The sequence below is a fragment of the Sciurus vulgaris genome, assembly GCF_902686455.1.
Source record: "Sciurus vulgaris genome assembly, chromosome: 13".
Lineage (NCBI taxonomy): Eukaryota > Metazoa > Chordata > Mammalia > Rodentia > Sciuridae > Sciurus > Sciurus vulgaris.
In genome coordinates, this window is record NC_136474.1 from 73,715,801 (window position 1) to 73,741,170 (window position 25,370).

At 38.4% G+C, this 25,370-nt stretch overlaps 1 protein-coding gene across 3 annotated transcripts in view; it reads right to left on the reverse strand.

The window, feature by feature from the left end:
* The window catches only part of DYM (dymeclin), a 397,677-nt gene that overhangs the window by 287,387 nt on the left and 84,920 nt on the right, over nucleotides 1-25,370 (reverse strand). For all 3 annotated transcript variants that reach the window (XM_079108988.1, XM_079108986.1, XM_079108987.1), the window contains exon 6: nucleotides 2,530-2,602. In XM_079108988.1, the coding sequence (XP_078965114.1) occupies nucleotides 2,530-2,602 (73 nt within the window). The remainder of the gene's footprint in view (nucleotides 1-2,529; nucleotides 2,603-25,370) is intronic.

Here is a 25,370-nt window from a genome sequence, read left to right on the forward strand (position 1 = left end):
ATGCAAACAAGAGAGAACAGATAGTATGAAAAGTTGTGCTAAGTGTTTAGACAAAGAAAGAAGCATGATAAAAGGACAGAGAATGACTGGGTCTGTTGGAGGGTACCTACCTGAAAGAACAATTTCTAGGAAACAGACCCTGAGCAGAAGAAAGCTGAAAGGAGGTCAGGGAAAGAGTCATGGAAATGTCTGAAGGGAGAGAGACAGGTAGAAGAAGAAAGTTAAAGACACTGGAGGCAGGATGGCTGGCCCACTTTCCATGAGCCACAGTAGCAAAGAGGTTGAAGCAGATGGGGTATGGCAAGGTAAGCAGCTGACACCAAACATTCCCTACACTCAGCAAGTACACAAAGTCACACTACAGTTACTCACTAAACAGCAGCCGTGATGGTGACTAATTACAAAATCTCATCTTCATCTATCTATAACCCATGAAAAAACTAGGAAAGGTTTCCTCAGATTAAGTTCTCGATGAAAAATCTACAAATCAAGGCCAGAGTAAGAATTAACTGAGCTCCAGTCCACAATGAGTCCACAGATTCAAAAGGGAGAACAACACGCGAATGCATCTCAGAGGGAAAGGCTGCATGGCAGGCCTGATGCCAACAGAAAGGCCTGCTCTGCATAGACCTCTCAGGGACAAGCGCAAGAGAGGAGGCGCAGGGCCTGTACTTGACAATGACATCATCACATACAGCTAACAGCATCAGCTTGGAACACATACGGCAATGAAAACAGATAAAAAGCCTAGGAAAGAAATCTAGTTCAGGTCTTCTATTCAAAAATTTCTATTTCACAAAAAAACAACATTGCAAGCAGTCCTCCAAATTTAAGTACAGTATTCAGACTACACAACTTAACTGACACTACAGTCTCACATATACCCTGCCACTGAGTCGATTCTCACAGGTCTGATTCAGCCCTTACAGTGACACTCTGTGAACTAACACTGTATAAATTCTAAGCTCTGGGTTTGACTCTGACCTACATTACTTCACAGTAATGTCCTGAGGAAAACACATCTCTCTTACTCTATGCCTTTCCAATCCCCCTAAGATCACAGGAAAGGTATAAAAATCAAAGGCATGATTTTACTTTTGGAAGACTCATTTAAATTCTAGTGGTATCAAGTGGTATCAACCCAAACACACTGAAAATTGTCAAGGGACAAGTCCACATATGACAATCTTTATTTTAAATATATAAAAGCTGAGAGATATGGAGTTAAGGAAGGGTTCCTGAGAGACCTGTAACACTAATTTGACTTTAAAGATGTATACCTCAGAGAATTAATATTTTATCAAGAAATCCAAAGTGCCTGAGAAGTAATAGCCACTAACTGCTTAAAAGTCAATCTTCTCTACAAATGAACACTGCAATGAACTTCTAGGTGTTTATCTAACCTACGGTACTAAAGCTGATCCTATTCTCTTAGTAATAAAGTAACATGTATAAATATGTATATGTGTATGGTAATCACTTTTCTTTCAATTTTAACAGAACAGTCTCATGAGAAACATTTAAGCTAAGTTGTTTTGAATTATTCTCCATGAGTACTAAAATTAGATTTCTCACTATTCACCTGCTAATTCAGCACAAATACGTCAATGTTAATGTGAAGACTTTAGGGCAAGCCTGATGATGTTTAGGTGTGACACTATTCCCACTTTTCATATATTGATATCCCCTGTAAATCATAAGCAGATCTATAACACTGCACTATGGTTATAGTAAATGAAACATTTAAAGAGTAGCTTCGTTTCACATGGAAACTGTAACCAAGACAAACCTTCTTGTAGGATGGAGTTCCAAGAACATTAAATCATAAAAAATTGTTTCAGCAGCTGGTTAAAGCTGAGTGTACATAATACAAGACATCTGGATGTCTGTGCATTTTCAGTTCATTTAAAAAGTATAAACACATTAAAACACTGAAATGTTTGATAGATTGTAACACTGTCTGCTTGCTCCTCAAGAGTGTCTAAGTGGCTGCTCCACCAACTGTGTTCACACAGCTTATTTTCTATTTATCTACTGTTTTCATACCCCTTAACTTCACCAAAACGTTTTATTAATAAAGGCTAAACAACAACAAAAAAGAATGTACCTATTTAGTATATATAAATAGGCCGGAAATAAAATCAGGAAGTCAGGAAAAAATATAGAACAAATACGGGGTGACCAACTTGCTGCGTCTACGACATACAGATTAGATGCAAGCTGCTTCCCTCTCAAACTCATTTTCAAAGATCTATAAAAGTGTCTTATTGAGATTAATCTAATTCTGCGCCTAATGCTTAATATTGCCAAAAGGTTTAATGATTTTCCCTTAACAAAAAATTCTTGTTTTGATTATAAATAGTCAAAGTATAAATACTATTAGGCAAAAGAGATAAAGAAATTCCATGGATGTGTCCTTACAAGACACACAGAAAAGTACTACACCAGGACCTATAAACTCTTCTATGTAATCTATCATCTTCAATACATGAAAGAGAGAAAATGAATCCATACTTAGCCAGAACTTACAAGAGTGGAATATCAGTGATTAACTGCATCAAACAGCAGAGCAATTCTTCCAAAAGATCTTCTGAGTCAGAACCTGGCAAGACACAAAAAAAGTTTTTAAAAAGGAATACAACAGAATGGAGTTAAGTTTTCAGTCCTAGTGAAAGTAAGAATAATTATCATTATATACATTCAGATGCTACTTTTGACCTTTGAATAAAATTCAAAACATAAGCAAGTGAGTATCACTATTAATAATGCATTAGCTATTAATACAGCTTTTAAAGCTGGAAAGTACCTTAAGGGTCCTGTAGGCCAGTAGTTTTGCAATTTCTTATACTGACTACATTTCTTTTAATAAAATTATATATTAAAGTAAAATAATGTTTGAAGCAAGGGGAATTACACGTACCCCTTACTGCCATAAATATCTGACCTTATTTTTGGTCTTCTTGCTAAGCCCCAAGGCATCTTTCTGAACCCTTGGGGTTCCACAGATCAGACTGAATTCCATCAAGAAGCTAACCACATCTTTACAAAGTGACAAATGAAATGGCTTTCCCAAGTCACAGAATAAATAAGTAGCAAAGATAGGATACAAATTAACATCCCAATGGAACTGCCTTCTGTCCCTGACTGCTACTGCTAAGTGACTTTCAAATTTCTAAAGCCAATCAATACCCTATGTGACTTCTGGTTTTGGACAATACTGAAACCTGTTCTTTTTTGTTATTCTTTCCTCGGTTCCTGTAACATCTTATTTCTGACCAACTTCTTTTTCCATTTCTTCCCAATGTCTGCTTCCTCAGAGTACTTTCCCTGAGTGCTCCCTTTGGCTATCTTCTCATTCCCCACCCTGTCTCTCGTCAATCACCACACTTCCATACAAGTGACTCCTAAGTCTACAGTTTTCCTTTTAGCCTCCCCTCTAACCATCTTGTTTCTATCCAATTGCCTACTGGCCATCTCTACCTAAAAATCAAATTCACCTCTCCTAACATTTCTTCTTTATTCTCCTTTTTGGCAACTGCATCAGTAAACAAGTTCTAAACCCAGACTACTCTCCTACTCATCCTTCTGTAACTAAAGCAGAATGAACTTGGGAGCACGCCTCTGAATTAAGAGGAACTTCCTCCACTGGGAGTAAGGGCCAAAGGGCTGCAATCCCTGACCTAGACAGGTGACAAAGAGGCTGGGAGCGGAAATCAGCCTCTGCCCAGGCCTGTGTAGCTCCGCCATCTAAATCTGCCATTTGTATTTCCTGCCATTTGTCCCATTTTGCCCCCTCTTCAGGCCAACTAAATCTATACATGTCTATCACCTGGCTTTTGTTTCTATAAATTGTAAGGCTTCTGTGGGGCTGGTGGGAGAAGTAAAAGAAGCAATACAGTTGTTTCTCCCTAGTTTTACTGAACTGCATAAAGTTCATTTTTTTCCCTTTTCATCTTTTGCCTATTTCTTATGTGAGCGGGTGGTGGAATCCAGCCCGTCAGGATTCAAGCAGGATCCCTGGGCCAGGCTGACAGTAACCTAACCACCCAGTCTCTGGGTTCTGTCAACTACTTCGTCCACCTCTCTGCCTCTTTCCTTCATTCCCTCTGTCATGCCTATATTCATTATCTCATCATCTCAGTTCAGTTAAACAAGTTTACTAAATTAAAACTCACTCCTGAATATTTCTAAACCTTCCCAGTTCTAGTACTCATACCTCCAATTTCAATTATCTTCAATCCAAACTCCAGATTACAACCAGAGGGAGCTAACTGAACTCCATCCTTTCACCTCCTGGCTTAGATCTTTTGATTACTTTAAATTGATGACTATATATCAGTAAAAAAATTCTAAGATCTAAAGTAGAGCATGGTAGTCCCTTCAAGTTATAGGGCCTGAACCCACTTCTACTTTCTCTCCCTCCATTACCCCTTTCATGGTGTATATGCCGAGCTATCTGCTACATGCCATTTTATACTTCCACAACAGTCTCATTTCTTAGAATACTCTCCAACAATAAAATTGTGATTTTTTTTCTTATCTTTTTCTTCCTTGTACTGGCGGGGGAGGGTTGAACACAGAGGTACTTTACCACTGAGCTACATGCCTAGTCCTTTTTTAATTTCTTATTTTGAGACAGGGTCCCAATTAAATTGCTGAGGCTGGCCTCAAACTTGAGATTCTCCTGCCTCCCAAATCACTGGGATTACAGGTGTATGTCATGGCACCTGGCTAATTATTTTTTCTTCTTTTTTTTTTTTTTTTTTGGAACCCAGGATTGAACTCAGGGCTGTTTAACCACTGGACCACCTCCCCAGCCCTTTTTGTTTTGAGATAGGGTCTCACTAAGTTGTTGTTGAGACTGGCTTTGAACTGGTGATCCTCCTGCCTCAGCCTCCAGAGTCACTGGAATTAGAGGCATGTGCCACCATGCCGAGCTAATGTTTTTTTCTTAAAGTTCATGTTTATCCTTCTGAGCCAGTAAGTTTCCATCTCCTCCATAAAATTCAGTTGCCTCACCAAGAATAAAAATAATAATCTGCCAGGTGCAGTGGTGCACACCTGTAATCCCAGCAACTTGGGAGGCAGTAGGATCATGAATTCAAAGTCAGCCTCAGCAACTCAGTGAGACCCAGTCTCTAAATAAAATACAAAAAAGGGCTGGGGATGTGACTCAGTGGTTAAGTGCCTCTGGGTTCAATCCCTGGCACCAAAAAAAAAAAATCATTCTCCTTCTCCTCCTCATCATCATTATCATCATCATCATCATCATCATCATCATCATCATCATCATCATCATCATCTATAAAGTATCCATGCCTTAAGCATGACTTTCATTGCATACATATGCATATATATTGCATTCACTGACTATGGTAAACCATTATTGCTTCCCATCTACATGCAGGCAGATCCTTATTGGACTCTGGGCTTCTTGAGGGCAACAACTGACAAACAGCTTGAACATACAAACAGCTTGAACATACTCCATGCCATCCATAGATTCAACAACTGCAGATTGAAAATATTTTAGGGGTAAAAAACTGCCCATGCTGAACACATATGAACATTTTTGTGTCACTATCCCCTAAACAATACAGTATAACAACTATTTGCATAGTATTTTTATTGTGTTACATCTAGACATAATCTGGAAATGACTTACAGTGTATAGGATGATTATATAGAATATATGCAAATACTACACATTTTATATAAAGATATAGAGCATCTGCGGATTTTGAAATCTACAAAATTTTGGGGGATGGGCATTCCTGGAACTCATCCCCCAAAAATAGGAGAAAATTATAATATATACTCAAGACATATTTGCTGCACTGAACCCAGGCATATTAGTAAAGATCCAGCAGTTATATCCAAAGCACTCAAGAGTCTTTGGCCTTTTTTTCCCCCTAGGCCACAATATTACTTGCTATTCAGAAATTACAGAGAAACTTGCACAGTAGCCCTCAGACAGGTGAGTATAAATACTGAAGAAAATATTAAACCACAGTGGAACATATCAATCAATACTAAAAAAAAAACAAAGCAAGACTCAAGTTCAACAATCACTTCAAAACTCAATCCAAATGAAGAAGATAAAATCAGGGAATAAGTAATATTTGTCTCTCAGTCTACACAATAAAGGAACAGATCTAACTAAAATGCCTCTTACTGCCAAGGCTATCACCCTATCCCAAGGGAGTTAACAACCTATTCTAATAGGTTGATTTCTTGGCACATAGTACATACTCAATTCTTGTTTGCTGGACTCACTCTTTGGTTTATCCCACAGAATGTAGTGACCCAGTGAGACCCTTTCGAATCACTCACTGATTCTCTAAGGAACATTTCAAACCAAATACCAATTTAATAACCTATCCCTGTTCAGCCAAGCAGCCAGCATAGCTTTTTATTATAGAAGGTGAGGGATCAACACTCAGGACCCACAGATGGTTTCTGATTGGATTTTTTATTTCCTGGCCTATAAGCACATCTAATTTTTAAGACTTAAAATAGTGACAAGAACTCTCTATCCAGTTGCATGTGCCATCATGAGCATGGCCAAGTTTACATCTAGGTGAAGGAAGGCATAATCACAGTATTATTATCAATTTAATATAAAATTAAGATGATGATAATTTCACACAAGTAAAATATAACATTTCAAACCCAATGCCCTAAAAAAAGACAAGAAAAAGCAATTTCCAGTTGAAATTTCTGAAGACTTAAGTTTATTTTAAAAAAGCTTCAGAATCATTATTAAAATAAATCTTCAGAATTATTATTGTTTGGGGCTAATCCTGAAGTAAATACTTACACATTAAGTGAAGAGTGACAAGGTTTGACTGCTTACCTAGTTGGCCATTAAACAAGTCATTCATACTGCACTGATTTCCAAAAGGTATTTATATCATCTTAGCTTTCATAGAAAGTCAGATATCTTCCTTAGTTACAATTTAAAACAAATAAGTATAAATTCATCTACCAAAAATTACAAAACACTCATAATACTTCTCACAGTAAAGAGAATCTTAGAAGTCCTTCAGATTAGCAGATCAATGACAAAGTATACAGAGGTTCTTTTAGCAAAGAATATTAAATGTGCTTACTGTACTGTGAATTTTACTACTTAGAATTTTTCACTTTAAAAAAGACTATATGTCTCTTAAGAATTCTTTCTTAAAGAGTTTTAAATTGAGGGCTGGGATTGTGGCTCAGTGGTAGAATGCTTGCCTGGCATGTGTGACACACTGGTTCTTAGCACCACATATAAATAAATAAATAAAATAAAGGTCCATTGACTTTAAAAAATTATTTTAAAAAAATTTTTAAATTGAGGCTAGAATGTAGCTGTGGTAAAGTGCTTGCATTGCATAACACAAAGCCCTGAGTTTGATTCCAGTTCCAAAAATGAAAAGACAAATAAGTAAATAAATAAATAAACAGCCTCACTAGCTCTAGCCAAATGTTTTAATATTTTAACTCTTAGCTTCTGTGAGCTTAATATGAATAGCAAACCTTTACTAAGTGCTCTGCCCCTTGAGAGGAGAACTTCTCACTGTCTCACAGTGATCTGACAATAACTCTTAAGGAGTTGGTATGATTACAATCATTTTACAGGTGAAAAAGTCAAGACTCAAAGAGGTCAGTTTACTTAAAGTAAGGGGCACAGGTCACATGTGTACCCAAGCCCAGACATCCAGACTCTCAAGGGATTAAAAAAAAAGGAGGAGGAAAAAAAAAATCTTACAAATTATTCCAAAGCCTTGTTTCTAAAACCTGATCAACCAAGCCATGTTTCACTCAAAAACCTAAATACAAAATCTCTGATAAGTGAGGACTATGAGCCAGGTGAGGGGAGAGAGATATGAACTACCGCATATTACTTTACATATCCAGATTGTATTTTATACACCATCAAGGCACACAGGAAGTCCGTGGTGTCCTAAGTACCCAATCTAAAATAATGAATAAATATAAACTACTATTATCATTATTATGCAGAAAAAGTCACTAGAATCTTAGCTCTGTCCCTGGATCTCCCCCACTCTAAAGCCTTAACCCATTTCTCTGGTTCCTATGAGCTTCACCACAGGCAGGAGCAAGGATAGGAGGATTTATCAGGTCCCTTCCAGCTCTACTAATCTATATCCAAAATTGAGCTACAGACCATTTATTCCTTCTATTCGACACCCACTCAGTACCATGGGTTAAGATATTCCTTGTGCTTTGGGAAAGGAGCAGTAGTAAAATACTGTCCTAATCAAACGCCTTCCATCAGAGCAGGAGGGGGAAAAAAAAGAGAAAAATAAAAACAAAAACAAAACAGCACTCACTGATCACTGCTAAAAAAAAAAAAAAAAAGCAATCAAAATAAAGGAAAATATGGTCACTTAAATCAGGTTATAAGGAGTTATTAAAAGGAATATCAAAAGACCAAGAGCTAATTGTTGTCATCCTCTTTGCATTCAGAAAGTTAAACTGCCAGTTTCTCAGGGTTGCCCAAAACCACAATGTCCCAAAAACAAGTGCTAAAAACAATCAAGAACAGAAACATGCTCCAAAAACATACTTAAACAGTACCTAAAAAGTTTGGAACCAAATTGAATTCTTTAAAATTGAAGACATATAGCCAGACTTGTAATTATTATAAATGTTGGAGTCACAAAACCATGATATATTCTATGTTGTCACCAGTTTTAATTGTAAAGTAAATATTACAATTATTCTAAAATATTAAACATCTAATTAGCAAAATTTTGAAAGCCTATTAGCTAATCACAAAGGAGAAAAGCACATGGATTTACTTCTTTATAAAAATAAAAGTGATCTATATCTCAATGCATTACAATATTTATAAGCCGGTGTCCTATACCATTCCAACGAAATCCTTAAGAATTTTGGTTGAGTGCTATGACTGTGGTCAAATAGAAATGGTTTTAATTGCCTTTAAGAATAATACTGTCAGTGGTACAGCACTTGCCTATTTGTGTGAGGCACTGGGTTCAGTTCTCAGAACCACATATAAATAAATGAATAAAATAAAGGTCTATCAACATCTAAAATAATTTTTTTAAAAAAAGAATAATGAGAGATCCAAGATGGCGGACTAGAGGGAGGCTGCAATCCTTGTCGCTCAGGAACTCTGGTTTCAAGCAGAGGATATCTGTCTCTTGTGCTGCTTAACGATCCCCTACTGTTTACCCCATTTGTCTGCTCTGATCACCTGCAGTCTGCCAGCATATGGACACCTTTTTTGAGTGCAGATTGCTCACTGTCAGGCGCCTATCATCTGCCATTTCCCTGCCTCTCACCTGTCCATCGCCTGCCTTACACCTATCCATCACCCACCACACGAGGGTGACCTCCCAATTGTCCGACAACAGTCAGCAAACTGATCACCAACCGCCAGTGGAGCACCAGTTGCCTGCTGTTGCCTGGAAGTTCACTGTTACAGTACCTGCAGAATCGTGCACCATGATCAAGTGGGGTTCATCCCTGGAATGCAAGGATGGTTTAACATCCATAAATCAATAAACGTAATCCATTATGTCAAAAGATTTAAGGATAAGAATCATATGGTTGTTTCAATTGACACAGAAAAAGCGTTCAACAAAATACAACACCCCTTCATGCTCAAAACACTAGAAAAAAATAGGGATAGTAGGAACATACCTGAACATTGTAAAGGCTATTTATGCTAAGCCCACGGCCAACATCATTCTTAATGGAGAAAAAACTGAAACCATTCCCTTTAAAAACAGGAACAAGACAGGGATGTCCTCTTTCACCACTTCCATTCAACACTGTCCTCAAAACTCTAGCCAGAGAAATTAGGCAGAGCAAAGGAAGTAAAGGGATATGAATAGGAAAAGAGGAACTTAAGCTGTCACTATTTGCGGATGACATGATTCTATACTTAGAGGATCCAAAAAACTCCTCCCGAAAGCGTCTAGACCTCACCAATGAATTCAGCAAAATAGCAGACTATAAAATCAACACGCATAAATCTAAAGCATTTTTATACGCAAGCGATGAAACAGCTGAAAGGGAAATGAGGAAAACAACTCCATTTGCAATAGCCTCAAAAAAAATAAAATACTTGGGAATCAATCTAACCAAAGAGGTAAAAGAACTCTACAATTGAAAACTACAAAACATTGAATAAAGAAATTGAGGAAGACCTTAGAAGATGGAAAGATCTCCTATGTTCTTGGATAGGCAGAATTAATATTGTCAAAATGGCCATACTACCAAAAGTGCTATACAGATTCAATGCAATTCCAATTAAAATCCCAATGACATACCTTACAGAAATAGAGCAAGCAATCATGAAATTCATCTGGAAGAATAAGAAACCCAGAATAGCTAAAGCAATCCTCAGTAGAAAGAGCGAAGCAGGGGGTAATCGCAATACCAGATCTTCAACTCTATTACAAAGCAATAGTAACAAAAATGGCATGGTATTGGCACCAAAATAGACAGGTAGATCAATGGTACAGAATAGAGGACATGGACACACAAATAAATACAATTTTCTCATACTAGATAAAGATTCCACAAATATGCAATGCAGAAAAGATAGCCTCGTGAACAAATGGTGCTGGGAAAACTGGAAATCCATATGCAACAGAATGAAACTAAACCCCTATCTCTCACCCTGTACAAAAATCAACTCACAATGGATCAAGGACCTTGAAATCAGACCAGAGACCCTGAATCTTACAGAAGAAAAAGTAGGTCCAAACCTTCAACTTGTTGGATTAGGATCAGATTTCCTTAACAGGACTCCCATAGCAAAGAAATAAAAGCAAAAATCAATAACTGGGACAGATTCAAACTAAATAGCTTTCTCTCAGCAAAAAACTAACAGCAATGCGAAGAGAGAGCCTACAGAGTGGGAGAATATCTTTGCCAATCATACTTCAGATAGAGCACTAATTTCCAGAATATAGAAAGAACTCAAAAAACTCTACACGAAGAATACAAATAACCCAATCAACAAATGGACTAAGGATATGAACGACACTTCACAGAAGATCTACAAGGAATCAACAAGCATATGAAAAAATGTTCACCATCTTTAGTAATAAGAGAAATGCAAACCAAAACTACACTAAGATTCCATCTCACCCCAATGAGAATGGTGATTATCAAGAATACAAGCAACAATAGGTGTTGGAGAGGATGTGGGGAAAAGGTACACTCATACATTGGTGGTGGGGCTGCAAATTAGTGCAGCCACTCTGGAAAGCAGTGTGGAGGTTCCTTAGAAAACTTGGAATGGAACCACCATTTGACCCAGCTATCCCACTCCTTGGCCTATACCCAAAGGACTTAAAATCAGCATACTACAGAGATACAGCCACATCAATGTTCATAGCTGCTCAATTCACCATAGCCAGATTGTGGAACCAACCCAGATTTCCTTCAATGGATGAGTGGATAAAGAAACTGTGGTATATAGAGTGAGAGCCTTCCTGCGCAGAACCAAGCTTCAAGTCCCTGAACCAGGGCGGCGAGTTCCTGCCCGCAGGTTGCTTCAGGGACCAGGACAGGACAGCCAGGGACTTTCCCAAGCAGTCCGCAGCCCGGCCCCTTCTGGCGGGAAGCGCCTTTCCAGGATAGCTTCTTGGAGCAGAGGGCCCAGTGAGAGCCTTTCCACACAGAGCCAGCTCCAAGTCCTGGAACCAGTAGAGGACTAGGGCCAGCTTTTCCTGGAAGCACTGCATTATCAAGTTACTCCAAGACTTCAGGCTACTGAAGGCAGGAAGGTGATAAACTGGAAATCTACAGGGACAATATAAGCCAATAGAAGAATTCTGCAATATCACAAAGTCCCACTGACATCTGACCAATATGAGAAAACAAGGGAAGAAAATGTCCCAAACAAACCTAGGTACTATATCAATAAAACCCAATGACAGCACAGCAGAAGAAATGTCAGAAAGGGAGTTCAGAATGTACATAATTAAAACAATCAGGAAAGCAAACGAGGAGATGAAAGAACAAATGCAGGCATTAAATGATCGCACCAATCAACAGTTAAAGGAGCAAATACGGGAAGCAAGAGATCATTTCAATAAAGAGTTAGAGATATTGAAAAAAAAAAAAATCCTTGAAATGAAGGAAAAAAATAAACCAAGTTAAAAACTCATAGAAAGCATAACCAATAGGATAGAACCTCTGGAAGACAGAATCTCAGATATTGAAGACAAAATATTTAATCTTGAAACAAGTTGACCAAACAGAAAAGATGGAAAGAATCATGAAACAGAATCTACAAGAATTAGGGGATATCATGAAAAGGCCAAATTTAAGAATTATGGGATTGAGGAAGGCTTAGAGAAACAAACCAAAGGAATGAACGATCTATTCAATGAAATAACATCAGAAAATTTCCCAAATCTGAAGAATGAAATGGAAAATCAAGTTCAAGAGGCTTATAGGACTCCAAATATACAAATTACAACAGACCCACACCAAGGCACATTATTATGAAAATACCTAACATACAAAATAAAGACAGAATTTTAGAGGCCGCGAGGGAAAAGAACCAAATTACATTCAGGGGGAAACCAATAAGAGTATCAGCAGATTTTTCAATCCAGACCCTAAAAGCTAGAAGGGCCTGGAACAACATTTACCAAGCCCTGAAAGAAAATGGATGCCAACCAAGAATCTTATACCCAGCAAAACTTACATTCAGATTTGACGATGAAATAAGATCCTTCCATGATAAACAAAAGCTAAAGGAATTTGCAAAAAGATAAACAGCATTGCAGAACATTCTCAGCAAAATATTCCATGAGGAAGAGATGAAAAACAACGATGCAAATCAGCAACAGGAGGAACTAGCCTAAAGGAATAGCCAAATAAAGGGGAAACCAAATCATGTCAAAAAACAAAAATGAGTCAAATGACTGGGAATACAAATCATATCACAATAATAACCCTGATGTTAATGGCCTGAACTCATCAATCAAAAGACATAGACTGACAGAATGTATTAAAAAGAAAAATCCAACAATTTGCTGCCTGCAAGAGACTCATCTCATAGAAAGAGATACCCATAGACTAAAGGTGAAAGGATGGGAAAAAACATACCATGCACACGGACACAGCAAAAAAGCTGGAGTATCCATCCTCATTTCAGATAATGTGGACTTCAAGCCAAAACTAGTCAGAAGGGATAAAGAAGGACATTACATACTGCTTAAGGGATAAAGAAGGACATTACATACTGCTTAAGGGAAGCATAAATCAGCAAGACCTAACAATCAAACATCTATGCCCCGAACATTGGCTCATCCATGTACGTCAAACAAATCCTTCTCAATTCCAGAAATCAAATAGACCACAACACAATAATACTAGGCAATTTTAACACAACGCTCTCACCGCTGGATAGATCGTCCAAACAAAAATTGAATAAAGAAACCATAGATCTCAATAACACAATCAACAATTTAGACTTAACCAACTTATATAAAATATACCATCAAACAAAGAATGAATACACTTTCTTCTCAGCAGCACATGGATCCTTCTCTAAAATAGACCATGTCTTATGCCACAAAGCTACTGTTAGCAAATACAAGAAGACAGAGATACTACCCTGTACTCTATCAGATCATAATGGATTGAAATTAGAAATAAATGACAGAATAAAAAACAGAAACTTCTCCAATACCTGGAGATTAAATAATACACTATTATATGATGAATGGATAACAGAAGATATTAGGAATGAAATTTAAAAATTCTTAGAGGTAAACGAGAACAAAGACACATCATATCAAAATCTCTGGGTCACTATGAAAGCAGTACTTAGAGGAAGATTCATTTCATGGGGTGCATTCAACAAAAGAAGTAGAAATCAACAAATAAACAACTTAACACTACAGCTCAAAGCCCTAGAAAAAGAAGAGCAGACCAACACCAAAAGTAGTAGGCTTAGGATCAGACTTCCTTAATAGGACTCCCATAGCACAAGAAATAAAAGCTAGAATCGACCACTGGGATAGATTCAAACTAAAAAGCCTTCTCTCAGCAAAGGAAACTATCAGTAATGTGAAGAGAGATCCTACAGAGTGGGAGAATATCTTTTCCACTCATACTTCAGATAGAGCGCTAATTTCCAGAATCTATAAAGAACTCAAAAAACTCTACACCAAGAATACAAATAATCCAGTCGACAAATGGGCTAAGGAAATGAACAGACACTTCACAGAAGAAGATGTACAAGCAATCAACAGATATATGAAAAAATGTTCAACATCTCTAGTAATAAGAGAAATGCAAATCAAAACTACCCTAAGATTTCATCTCACCCCAATTAGAATGGCGATTATCAGGAACACAAGCAACAATAGGTGTTGGCGAGGATGTGGGAAAAGAGGTACACTCATACATTGCTGGTGGGGTTGCAAATTAGTGCGGCCACTCTGGAAAGCAGTATGGAGATTCCTCAGAAAGCTTGGAATGGAACCACCATTTGACCCAGCTATCCCACTCCTTGGCCTCTACCCAAAGGACTTAAAATCAGCATACTACAGAGATACAGCCACATCAATGTGCATAGCTGCTCAATTCACTATAGCCAGATTGTGGAACCAACCTAGATGCCCTTCAGTTGATGAATGGATAAAGAAACTGTGGCATGTATATACAATGGAATATTATTCTGCCATGAAGAATGATAAAATTATGGCATTTGCAGGCAAATGGATGAAATTGGAGAATATCATGCTAAGTGAGATAAGCCAATCTCAAAAAACTAAAGGACAAATGATCTCGCTGATAAGCGGATGAGGACATATAATGGGGGGTAGGAGGGGTTAGCGTTAGGGTTAGGGTAAGGTTTAGGGTTAGGGATAAGGAGGGTGGTAAGAATGGAGGAAGGAAGGACTGTATAGAGGGAAAAGAGGAGTGGGAGTGGTGGGGGGAAGGGAAAAAAATAACAATGAATCAAACAACATTGCCCTATGTAAATTTATGATTTTTAATTAAAATTTTAAAAAAAGAAAAGAAACTGTGGTATATATATACAACGGAATATTACTCAGCTATAATGTAGAATAAAATTATGGCATTTGCAGGCAAATGGATGAAATTGGAGAATATCATGCTAAGTAACATAAGCCAATCTCAAAAAACCAAAGGATGAATGATTTGATAAACAGATGATGACACATAATGGGGGGTGGACGGGGGGCAAGAATGGAGGAAGGAGGGACTGTATAGAGGGAAAAGAGGGGTGGGAGGGATGGGGGAAGGAAAAAATAACAATGAATCAAACATCATTACCCAGTGTAAATGTGTGATTATGCAAATGGTATACTGTTACTCCATGTACAAACAGAAACAACATGTATCCCATTTGTTTACAATAAAAATAAATTTAAAAAAAAAAGTACTGGGGATATAGCTCAGTGGTAAAGTGGTCCTGGGTTAAATCCTCAGTACCAAAAACAAGAAAAAAAAAAAAAAAAAAAAAGAATAATACTGTCTACTAGGTTTGATTATAAAATATATGCTTATTAGCAAAGTTTAATTGTTTTTGTTCCACTGATAACATACAAGAGAAAAGAGAAAAGAAATACTACAATGGACAGCACCCATCTCAGAACCAAAAAACCACTTAAAAAGTTCCTGGAGGCACATTAGTTTTTCTGCATAGATAGATTACAGCTCTTATTGTGTTGAATATTTTAACACAATATTTAATATTTAAAATGCTTCCTTTTTTTCTCTTGAGTTGCATTTTTCCATTATTAGTTTATTGTTCACATTCTTACCTATAACCAACAAAACTGTTAAATTTTATGCTAAAATAAAAATAAAACCAAAACTACTCAGCCATTCACTAAACAATTCCAGGTTTACCTCTTGAGCTACTATAATCTGCCCCAGTCTCTGGGGACCAGATCAAGCAGAGAAAAGTGAGTTGTGAAGACCTTTTCCAGGGCAGCCAAACCACACTGGTCAGCAGAAAAAAAAACAAATGGTTTCAAGGAAGAGAGATTTACCTCCACTGAGTTTAGAAAGATGAAAATGCCACAGATTTTAAGGGTAATTTCAAAGAAAGAGTTTGAAAAAGTTTTAAGCCACAGGACAATGGAAAGAAACTGGTTGTTAGAGTACCGTCAGAGATTTTTATATCTCTCCACAAATTTCCTCTTATATGACTTCCATTCTGTTTGCTTGTATCACTTACAAGTAGCTATCTTTTCAATTATTGGGCTCCATGGCTCTCTATTTACCTGCCACAGTAAAGCACACAGAGTTTGCCGTGTGGCAGTTCCCACTGGAGAGGTCAGAGCTGCTTCACTGAGGACACCCAAAACTCAGACCTTTCCTTGTTTTGGTTCACTGTCTCTAGAAGCGCATCCACTCATCTGGCAGGAAGGTGAAATCCTGGTGCCAGCATCTAGCAGCCAAGTCCAGACCCCTCCTTCCACTGCAACCTTTGCACTCACCCCAAGCTCAGCCAGCCAGTCCCTTACTACACCTCAGGGCCACTCAGGGAGGCCTGTAGTTCAGCCTCCACCAAAAACAGACCTCCCAAAACTGGAGAGGGGGTGGTCTCATGACTGTGTGCCCGGGACAGGATCTTGGCCTCTATCTGCCTCTTTCAAGCGGTCCTAGTTGTCTGCCTTTCAGGGACACCTGGCACTTCCAATTCCCAAACCTCTCTGGGGTTGTGGGGCAAAAACTGGCTTTTCTCTGATGTTATCGAACCCTGAAGGCATTCAGCTTTCAGCTTCCACCAAGCAGTTAAGCTCTTTAGTGCTCAATTTCCTAACTACCAAAATGTTACTAGCATTGTGCCCCCCTTCACATTATCAGTGTCTTTTTGAAGTTTTGAGAAAATGCAAAATAAACATGCATGTTAATCCACTATGGCTAAGAACAAGTTCTCAAATAATAATTTTAAAAATAAATTTTACATCCAGGCGCAGTGGCACGCGACTGCGGCTGAGGCAGGAGGATTGCAAGCTCAACGCCAGCCTCTGCAACTTAGTGAGGCGCTAAGCAACTTAGTGAGACCCTGTCTCAAATAAAATATAAAAAGAGCTGGGGATGTGGCTCAGTGGTTAAGCACCCCCTGGGTTCAATACCTGGTACCAAAATAAATAAATAAATTTATACTGAACTCATTTTGTACTTTTTACTTGGGCTTTTCAACCGCCTGTTCCTTTTCTACTCTCTGAGAACTGAACTAACCAGTTCCCCCAAATTCCTGCTCTCCCAGCTTTAAGCATGTGACCACCTGTGTCCCCCCACCAACAACTGTTCCCACCTCCAACAACCACAGCTCCACAGCAGCCACTCAAGGACCACGTGGTACCTGCTTTCCCAGCAGGCCTACACTTCCTCTGTATGCTCCCCTTCCTGGCACCTCCTATTTCCCTGGGCCTGCCTTTCAGTCTTTTTCCCCCTTTGTGCCTTGTATCTTCAGTCTCTCAATCTCCTTCCTCTTTCCTTTAAAACAAAAAAGAAAAAGAAAAAAGGGTTGGAAGTGTGGAGCCCTTGCCTAGCATTTGTAAGACCTTGGACTAAATCTCCAGGATTTATATTTTTATTATAAATATTTTTATCATAAAAAATAAATGAAAGTAATGAAACAAACTGCCTTCCACTGGCGCCAGCACCATGAGGTAGCTACTCCATCAGGCCCCTCCTGCACAAAACAACTAGTTGTTGACTAAATAACGCTTTTTTGAATAGTGATGGGCTCCCAGAAAGTAAAGATCTCCAATAACCCCCCATCATAACCAAAAAGAACAATCGCAAGCAACTAAACTGACTTGAATCCAGAGCAAATGCTGTGCAGCAAAGTCTAAAGCAGCATGCCAACAGGAAGGAAGCCTGTGATCGGCAGACTTAAGTCTCCACAGCAGCCAGGAATTCCCTCAACCTGAAACCCCACTTGAAGCAAGAACTGAACTGCTGCAGGAGGCCAAAGTGGTGTGAGGCATACTGCCCCTGGGTCCCTTCAGAAGCAAATGCGGATTCCTCCCTAATTTGGGGATCAGTTTAAGATCAAACAAATACACTCAACATCATTAAATACATAAGGAAACAAGCCATCAGAGGAAAGGGACGCAGATTTAGATGTCTAAAGATTTAAAGTATTGGATACAAAAGACCCAAAATATAAGATATTTTGTACTTATAAAGCAATATGAAGTTTTACTTTGACAAGAATGGGACATAATATCAAAAGAGAGGAAATAAAGTCTCATGTTGAAGGCAAGAGGAAAATGGTAACAAATTTGTAGAAGTATTTCATGTTTTGCCGAGAGCTGACTTTGTCCCCTTCGACAAATTCTCAAAGGCAGGCAATATAAAGAGCTATCCTCAAATAATGATGGAAATTGTCAGTAACAATCTGCTACCACATCACATAGCCCATGGTAAAATGTTCAAATACAAAATCCTCACAAATTTAGATTACAACCCAATCTCACTGACAGTCTCATTACTCCCATAAAGACTGCTTCATTGAAAATACCAGCAATATCCATGTGCTCATGGCAGCATTACAATGGATTGAATAAAGAAAAAAATGCTATAATAGTCAACACACCTAAGATGCCTCAGTTGACTGTACTCAGCTGTTTGCAAATAGTCCCATACTTATGTAAATTCAACCTTAACACCACCTGTACTCCTGAATATTATCCATCCTAAGCAGTCTTTCACATACCTAACTCAGTTCATACATGAGCTGATAAATGAATGTTTTCAGCTATGGCATAGTGAGGTTCCTGTTCACTACTCTTTAATTATTTAATGTTATTGCACTATTATAAATCGTAAAAAAGTTGGAAGAGAATCTGAAAAGGGCTTAAATTAGTGATCAGAAGTAGAAATCTTTAAACTAACAATATGTAAGACTAAAACAAAAATAATTACATATGCCAAAAACAGCTAGTCTTTAACCTTAAAAAGACCTTATGCTGGTGGGCCAATAGTAGACTCAATGATAAACAAAAAGAACATCATTAAAATGCATGTAAAAAATCCTAAATTGCTAACTCCATGTAAAAGCAGATAGTTACCAATAGCAGACCACACAGATGGCTCTTTAAGAGTGACAATCACCTTGATAATGTGGTCTGTGGTTAAGAAAGTGTTGTTTTTACACAGTCCATAGGTAATCTAGGATGATTAACAACACCACAAACATGCTTCTCAGGCCTGGATGAATGTGCATGAAGGGGCAAAAGGGGTACTGAAGGGAAGAGGACTAGCCCCAAAATAAACACAGTGTATCTCTTAATTACATCAATTTACTCAATATTAAGTAACAAAAAATAGAATAAAAAAGACATATTTCATGTTAGAATAAAAAAGACATTAATATATAAAGTACACACGATTTTTAGAATGGAATACAAAACCAAGCATGGGTTTATAAATGTTGGTTGATTACTCTCTTAGGCCCCATGGGGATAAATACTAATTCTGTTCTTGCTGTAGAACTGGAAAGGTTTGCAACTCAATAAGTAGAACTTTTCCTTATACTGTTAGTTCCACAAACATGAAGGCTAGCATTAACAGAACTAATATGTGCAAGTCACAATTCTGATTTAAAACTCTGCTAAAACATCAGTGCATATTTAAGAAATACAAAAGCTAGTTATCAAAATAATATATCAAACATTCATTCTTAAAGAGTTTCAAACTCAAAATCAATATATAAAACTCAAGCTCTGAAAATCAATGCTGAATGATAAACAATAATTGTGAAAGATAATGGAGTATTTTAGAGATAACTACATTAAATTAATTCTCTGTAACTTTCACAAACATTTCCTCCTAGAATAAGCAGTTCATAACATTCAAGACTTCAAAATTCTGCAGAATTTCTCATACACCAATTTAGTTTGTCATCAAAATCTCTAAATTTATGACTATAACACATAGTTACATAGTATATTAGGGTACATAACAATTGATCCAGAAAGAGGATCAAAACTAGCAGAAATTCTAGGTATATTTAGAAGTATTTAGAAGATCTAGGCTTCATTATGTTCCTTTAGGTGAGAGAGAAAGAGAAAAGAAATATATTTGGTTTGTGACTAGTTTAGGGTTAAAAAAAAAAAAAAAAAAAAAACACTGTTTTTTCAGTACAACTAATTAAGTAAATTTGGAGCCAGAAGATATTTCATTATCAAAACTACTTTTGGAGAAATAGTGGCTCAATCTCTAAATGTGCGGGATGGTTGTGTGTGCTTCCCATACCCAACCTCCATTTCCAAAACACTTCACAGAACTTTTCAATAAAACTGAGTCGCCTGTCCTCGTTAGAGCAGAATCTGAGGGGTGCCACAGGAGACACTCAAGAGTGAATAGCAGAGAATTCAAGGAAGGAACATTTATTTGATCTACAACAGAACTGGACAGCTGCTTCCGGAGACTGACAAAGTAAACATTTTCATTCAAGGGAAATACACACGAAACAGTCCCCAAATACCTAGCACTCTCCATTATAAAATGAGAAGGGGGAGAAGACACATATAATCCATTCCTACCTTTGGTTTTTTGTTTATTTATTTACTTGTTTGTTTGTTTATTTTTGTACTAGAGACTGAACCCAGAAGTACTTTACCACTGAACTTAGTCCCCAGTCTTCTTTACCCTTTGAGACTAGGTCTTGCTAAGTTGTTTATTAGGGCTTCACTAAATTTCAGGGCTGGCTTCCATCTTCCCATCTTCCTGCATTAACTTCCCAAGTCCCTAGGATTATAGGCTTGAGCCACCACGCCCAGCTACCTTTGGTTTTAAAAGTAAAAATTATCTGTGCTTATTGTATTTTATTCACTCTTTATAGAAGGTATGCTTTACTTGATAAATTATAATATGGCACATTATTTGAAATTTAACTGTTTTTAATAGCATCAGGCAGAATTTTTGTATGTACACCTCTCTCTTGTCTTTACCTTCTGTACTGTTTCCCAAACTTAAGGAGGGTAACAATCATATTAACTGAAAACTGAATAAAACAGGAATGATTTTCCATGGAATAGGTCTTTTGAACAAAAGGGGCAATAAAAATGACAGCAAATAAAACTGTAAATATTAATATGCTGGCTTTGTTCAATAATAACCTAGTTAAAGTTATTACATTCTTGCTTTGAAATGAAGAATAACAGCTTTAAAAGAAAAGTAGACCATATCAAGATTCAGCTTCCCTGAAACCAGAGAACTACATCATTTGTTTGGAAAGAAATTTTAGAGTATTAAAGAAATAAAACTTAATTTTTTGTTTGTTTGTTTTTTTAATTCAATAGTCTCTTGAGGAGGAAACTGAAATAAAGGTAAATAAATTCAAGCTGTATTTTCCCTATATTATCATCAGAGGAAAAATAAAGATTTTTCACAAAAGTTAGCAGAAAACAAAAAAGAGAGCTGATATCTTCTTCAAACACAAACTAGATTTTGCTCATCCACCTACAGGAAGACAGTGCATGAGTAAATTTTGGCAAAATCCAAGCAGCCTACAAACTTCTTACCAAACAAAAAGGAAAAGCACTTTCCTGCTCACTGTCCTGTACAATGCTATAAAGAAAAGAATTTCCTACCTTGTGATATCTGCCACCTTTCAGTTTCCTCAAAAACTGCAGAGGTGGCTGCGCATGGTGGTGCATGCCTGTAATTCCAGTGGCTCAGGAGGCTGAGGCAGGAGGATCAAGAGTTCAATGCCAGTCTTAGCAACTTAGTGAAGACCTAAGCAACTCTAAGACCCTGTCTCTAAGTAAAATACAAAATAGGGCTGGGGATGTAGCTCAGTGGTCGAGTGCCCCTGGGTTCAATCCCCAGTACCAAAAAAAACCCTACACAGTCCCATAGTAAAATTTTTACTTTAGTGAAATGGAAGGAGATAGTCTCCTTAAGGATGTACCTACTAAATCGCTATCAAGGCAGTCAGACACACACACACACACAAAAAAATGTTAAAAAATTAGAAAACAGAAGAATCACATTTTTAAAGGTTGGTCAAGAAGGATATCCTCTTGACTGGGGTTGTAGCACGTGTGAGGCACTGGGTTCAATCCTCAGCACCACATTAAATAAATAAATAAATAAATAAATAAATAAATAAATAAATAAATAAATAAATAAATAAATAGATAAATAAATAAAAGTATTGTGTCCATCTACAACTAAAAATATTTTTAAAAAAGGATGTTCTTATTCAACATATGCAAATCAATGAATGTAATTCATCCCATAAATAGAATGAAGGTCGAAAATCAATAGATGCAGAGAAAGACTGACAAAATTCAGAACCAACTCACAATAAATAACACTAAAGAGCAGGTGTGGTGGCACACGCCTATAATTGGCTAAAAGACTAAGGCAGGAGAATGACAAATTCAAAGCCAGTTCAACAACTTAGTAAGGTCCTAAGCAACTCAATGAGACCCTACCTCAAAAAAAAAAAAAAAAAAAAAATATATATATATATATACAAAATGCTGGGGATGTGATTCAGTGGTTAAGTACCCCTGGAGTTCAATCCCCTGTACCAAAAAAAAGAAAGTTCCACCAGAAGACTGCTGCAGCTAATAAACAAATTCAGCAAAATAGCAAGTTATCAGAATACAAAATCAACATACAAAAATCAATAGCTTTCCTATACACCAATAATGAATTAGCTGAAAAAGAAATCAGGAAAACAATTCCATTCACATAGCTTCAAAAAAAGAGAAAGATACAGCTCAGAATAAATCTCATCAAGAAGAGGAAAGACCTTTACAATGAAAATTATAAAAAAACTGAAGAAAGAAATTGAAGAAGACACTAGAAAATAGAAAGGCCTCCCATTTTCATGGATAGGCAAAATTATTGTTGTTAAAATGGCCATATTACCAAAAGTGATCTGATCTACAGTTTTAGTACAATCCCCATCAAAATACCAATGGTATCTTCACAAACTAGAAAAAAGCAGTCGTCTTGCATGGCTCAGCTCAGTCGGGCAGTGGACAGGAGCAGCACCAAGGTTGCAAGGGCTAGCAGCTGTGCAGCACATGGGACTGGACTTGTCCTGGCCCATGCCTTTCAGTGGGCACTCGCATTTGTTCAACAAGGGTCTCTCGTGAGACCCTGAGCCCCACATGGGCCTCAGCAGTGCTGTGGAGCAGTGGCACAAGAACTTTGGTTGGAGACATGGGATGAGGTTCCATGACAGGACATGACTCTGCCTGGGGATTCTGAAAACAAAAGGCTTTGGACAGTTGAATTCATGGCTGTGGAAATCTGGCCCAAATTAAGCAATGTCAGATGTCCAACCTCTGATTGTGAAGCAGCCCATTGCACCCTAGGCCTCTGGAAGCGCCGCTCGACAGCTGGAACTACATAGTGGAGATGCCCATCCTGAATTCAGGACATGGCACAGTGGCCTTCAGTGAAGCACAGTCCACGCAGGATATCATGAAAAGGTACTGAACAAGGCAGTGGGTATCCTGAGGGACCACACGATCACACCAACCAGAGAAGACCTGGAGAAGATCAAAGCTCTACAAATAATGATGAGGAACAGTGACAGCTTCAATATCAAGTTAGCCCAGGACCAAGGCATCACTACCTGCAATGTGCCCACGGCATCTGTGGAACAGACCACAGACTCAACCATGTGCCACATCTTGAACCTGTACCTACGGACCACCTAACTGCACTAGGTACTGAGGGATGGCTTAGGTGCAGAGTGGTGAGCAAATCCTCAAAGCAGCTTCAGGAGCAACCAGGAGTTGCAGGGAGATTGTGGGCAGACCATGAGCATCATCTGACTAGGTCACATTGGGCAGGCAGCAGCGCTGTAAGACAAGGCCTTGGGTTTCAATGTCCTCTTCAAGGACTCATCTCTGTCCTAAAGCATCAAGTAGGCCCTGGGGCTATAGCATATGAACTCCCAGCAGGACCTGCTCTTCCAGAGCGACCATTTGTCACTGCATGGCTGATTCAATGAGCACAACCACTAGGTCATCAATGACTTCACTGTCACGCTAATGAGACAAGGGGCCTTCCTGGTGAACATAGCCTGTGGGTTGGTGAACCTGGCCCATGCCCTGAAGGAGGGCCGGATCCGCAGCATAGTGCTGGCCGTGTATGTGTCAGAGCCCTTAGATTTCAGCCAGGGCCCCTTGAAGGACACACCCAACCTCATCTGCAAAGTCCATGCCCCACAGTATGGTGGGTGGCCATCCATCGAGATGCACAAGGAGGCAGCCCAGGAGATCCGACAGCCTGAAAAACGGCTTTGACAAGGACCACCTAATAGCCTCCACACACACTGGACCAGCACGGATCCAGTCATGGGGCACACTGAGCTCAACAGGGCTGCCTATAGGTACATGCAGACATCATGGGTATGGCCCCCACTGGCATCCCAGTCTCAGTCACAGGAATTGTCCCTAGCACCATGTCCCTGTTCCATCCCCACCCCCATGGATCACCCACCCCATGCCCCTTCTCCTGGCCAAAATGTCAAGCCTGAGGTGGACAGAGACCACACAAGTGACCAGTTGTAGCCCACACAGAGCTCTCCAGTCTTAGGCTGGAGTGTGCAGAGGTGGCGTCCCAGAGACTGGGCCAGCAAGAGGCAGTGTAGTGTGGCTTCCCCATGTCTATTATTGTAGTCTGGTACCATGGGCTGGCTCACTAGCCTGCGTCCTTTGCATTCCTCATAAGTAAAGAAGTTAGTAGCTAATTCTATCATGAATATTCTTGTCTGTGTACAATTTTTAGGACATTAGAGAGGATATGTTTGCTGAGCTGTCAACAAAAAGAAAACCTGAGGGAGTGTTCAGCAAGTCAGTTTGAGATTCTTTCCCTTTTCTGTGTTGGAACATGCCTGGAGCAATGGGTGGCTGGCACGCTTCTCAGGACAATGCATCCTTTCCATTTTTCTTTTTATGCCTCACAGTGTGCGTTGTTTTTTCTACCTGCTTGTCTTATTTTTAGAATAATTTATAAAAACAAAACAAAAGCTGCTTTTCTAATTTGGGCATGAACCCCTTTGTTCAAAATGGAGACAGCATCTCCAAGCAGCTCAGAGAAGAGCGAGCACCCAGGCAGTTATAGCTGCCCGATAACTTCTGTCCTAGAGGAGGCTAGCCACAGTGTCTACGACTAGGGCCATGCCATCCTGCTGATGTGGTAGACTAGCAACATTTTGATTAAAATCATGTTTTGTGACTAACCATTTATATGAATTATTTCAAACAAATAAAAATCCCAGAAAGTAAATTAATAATAAAAGATATATAATAGGTAAAGAAATTCTAAGCAAATAAAAAAAAAAGCAGATCTTTTCTCTCTTGCTTTTCTCTCCCCCTGACTCACTTTCTTTC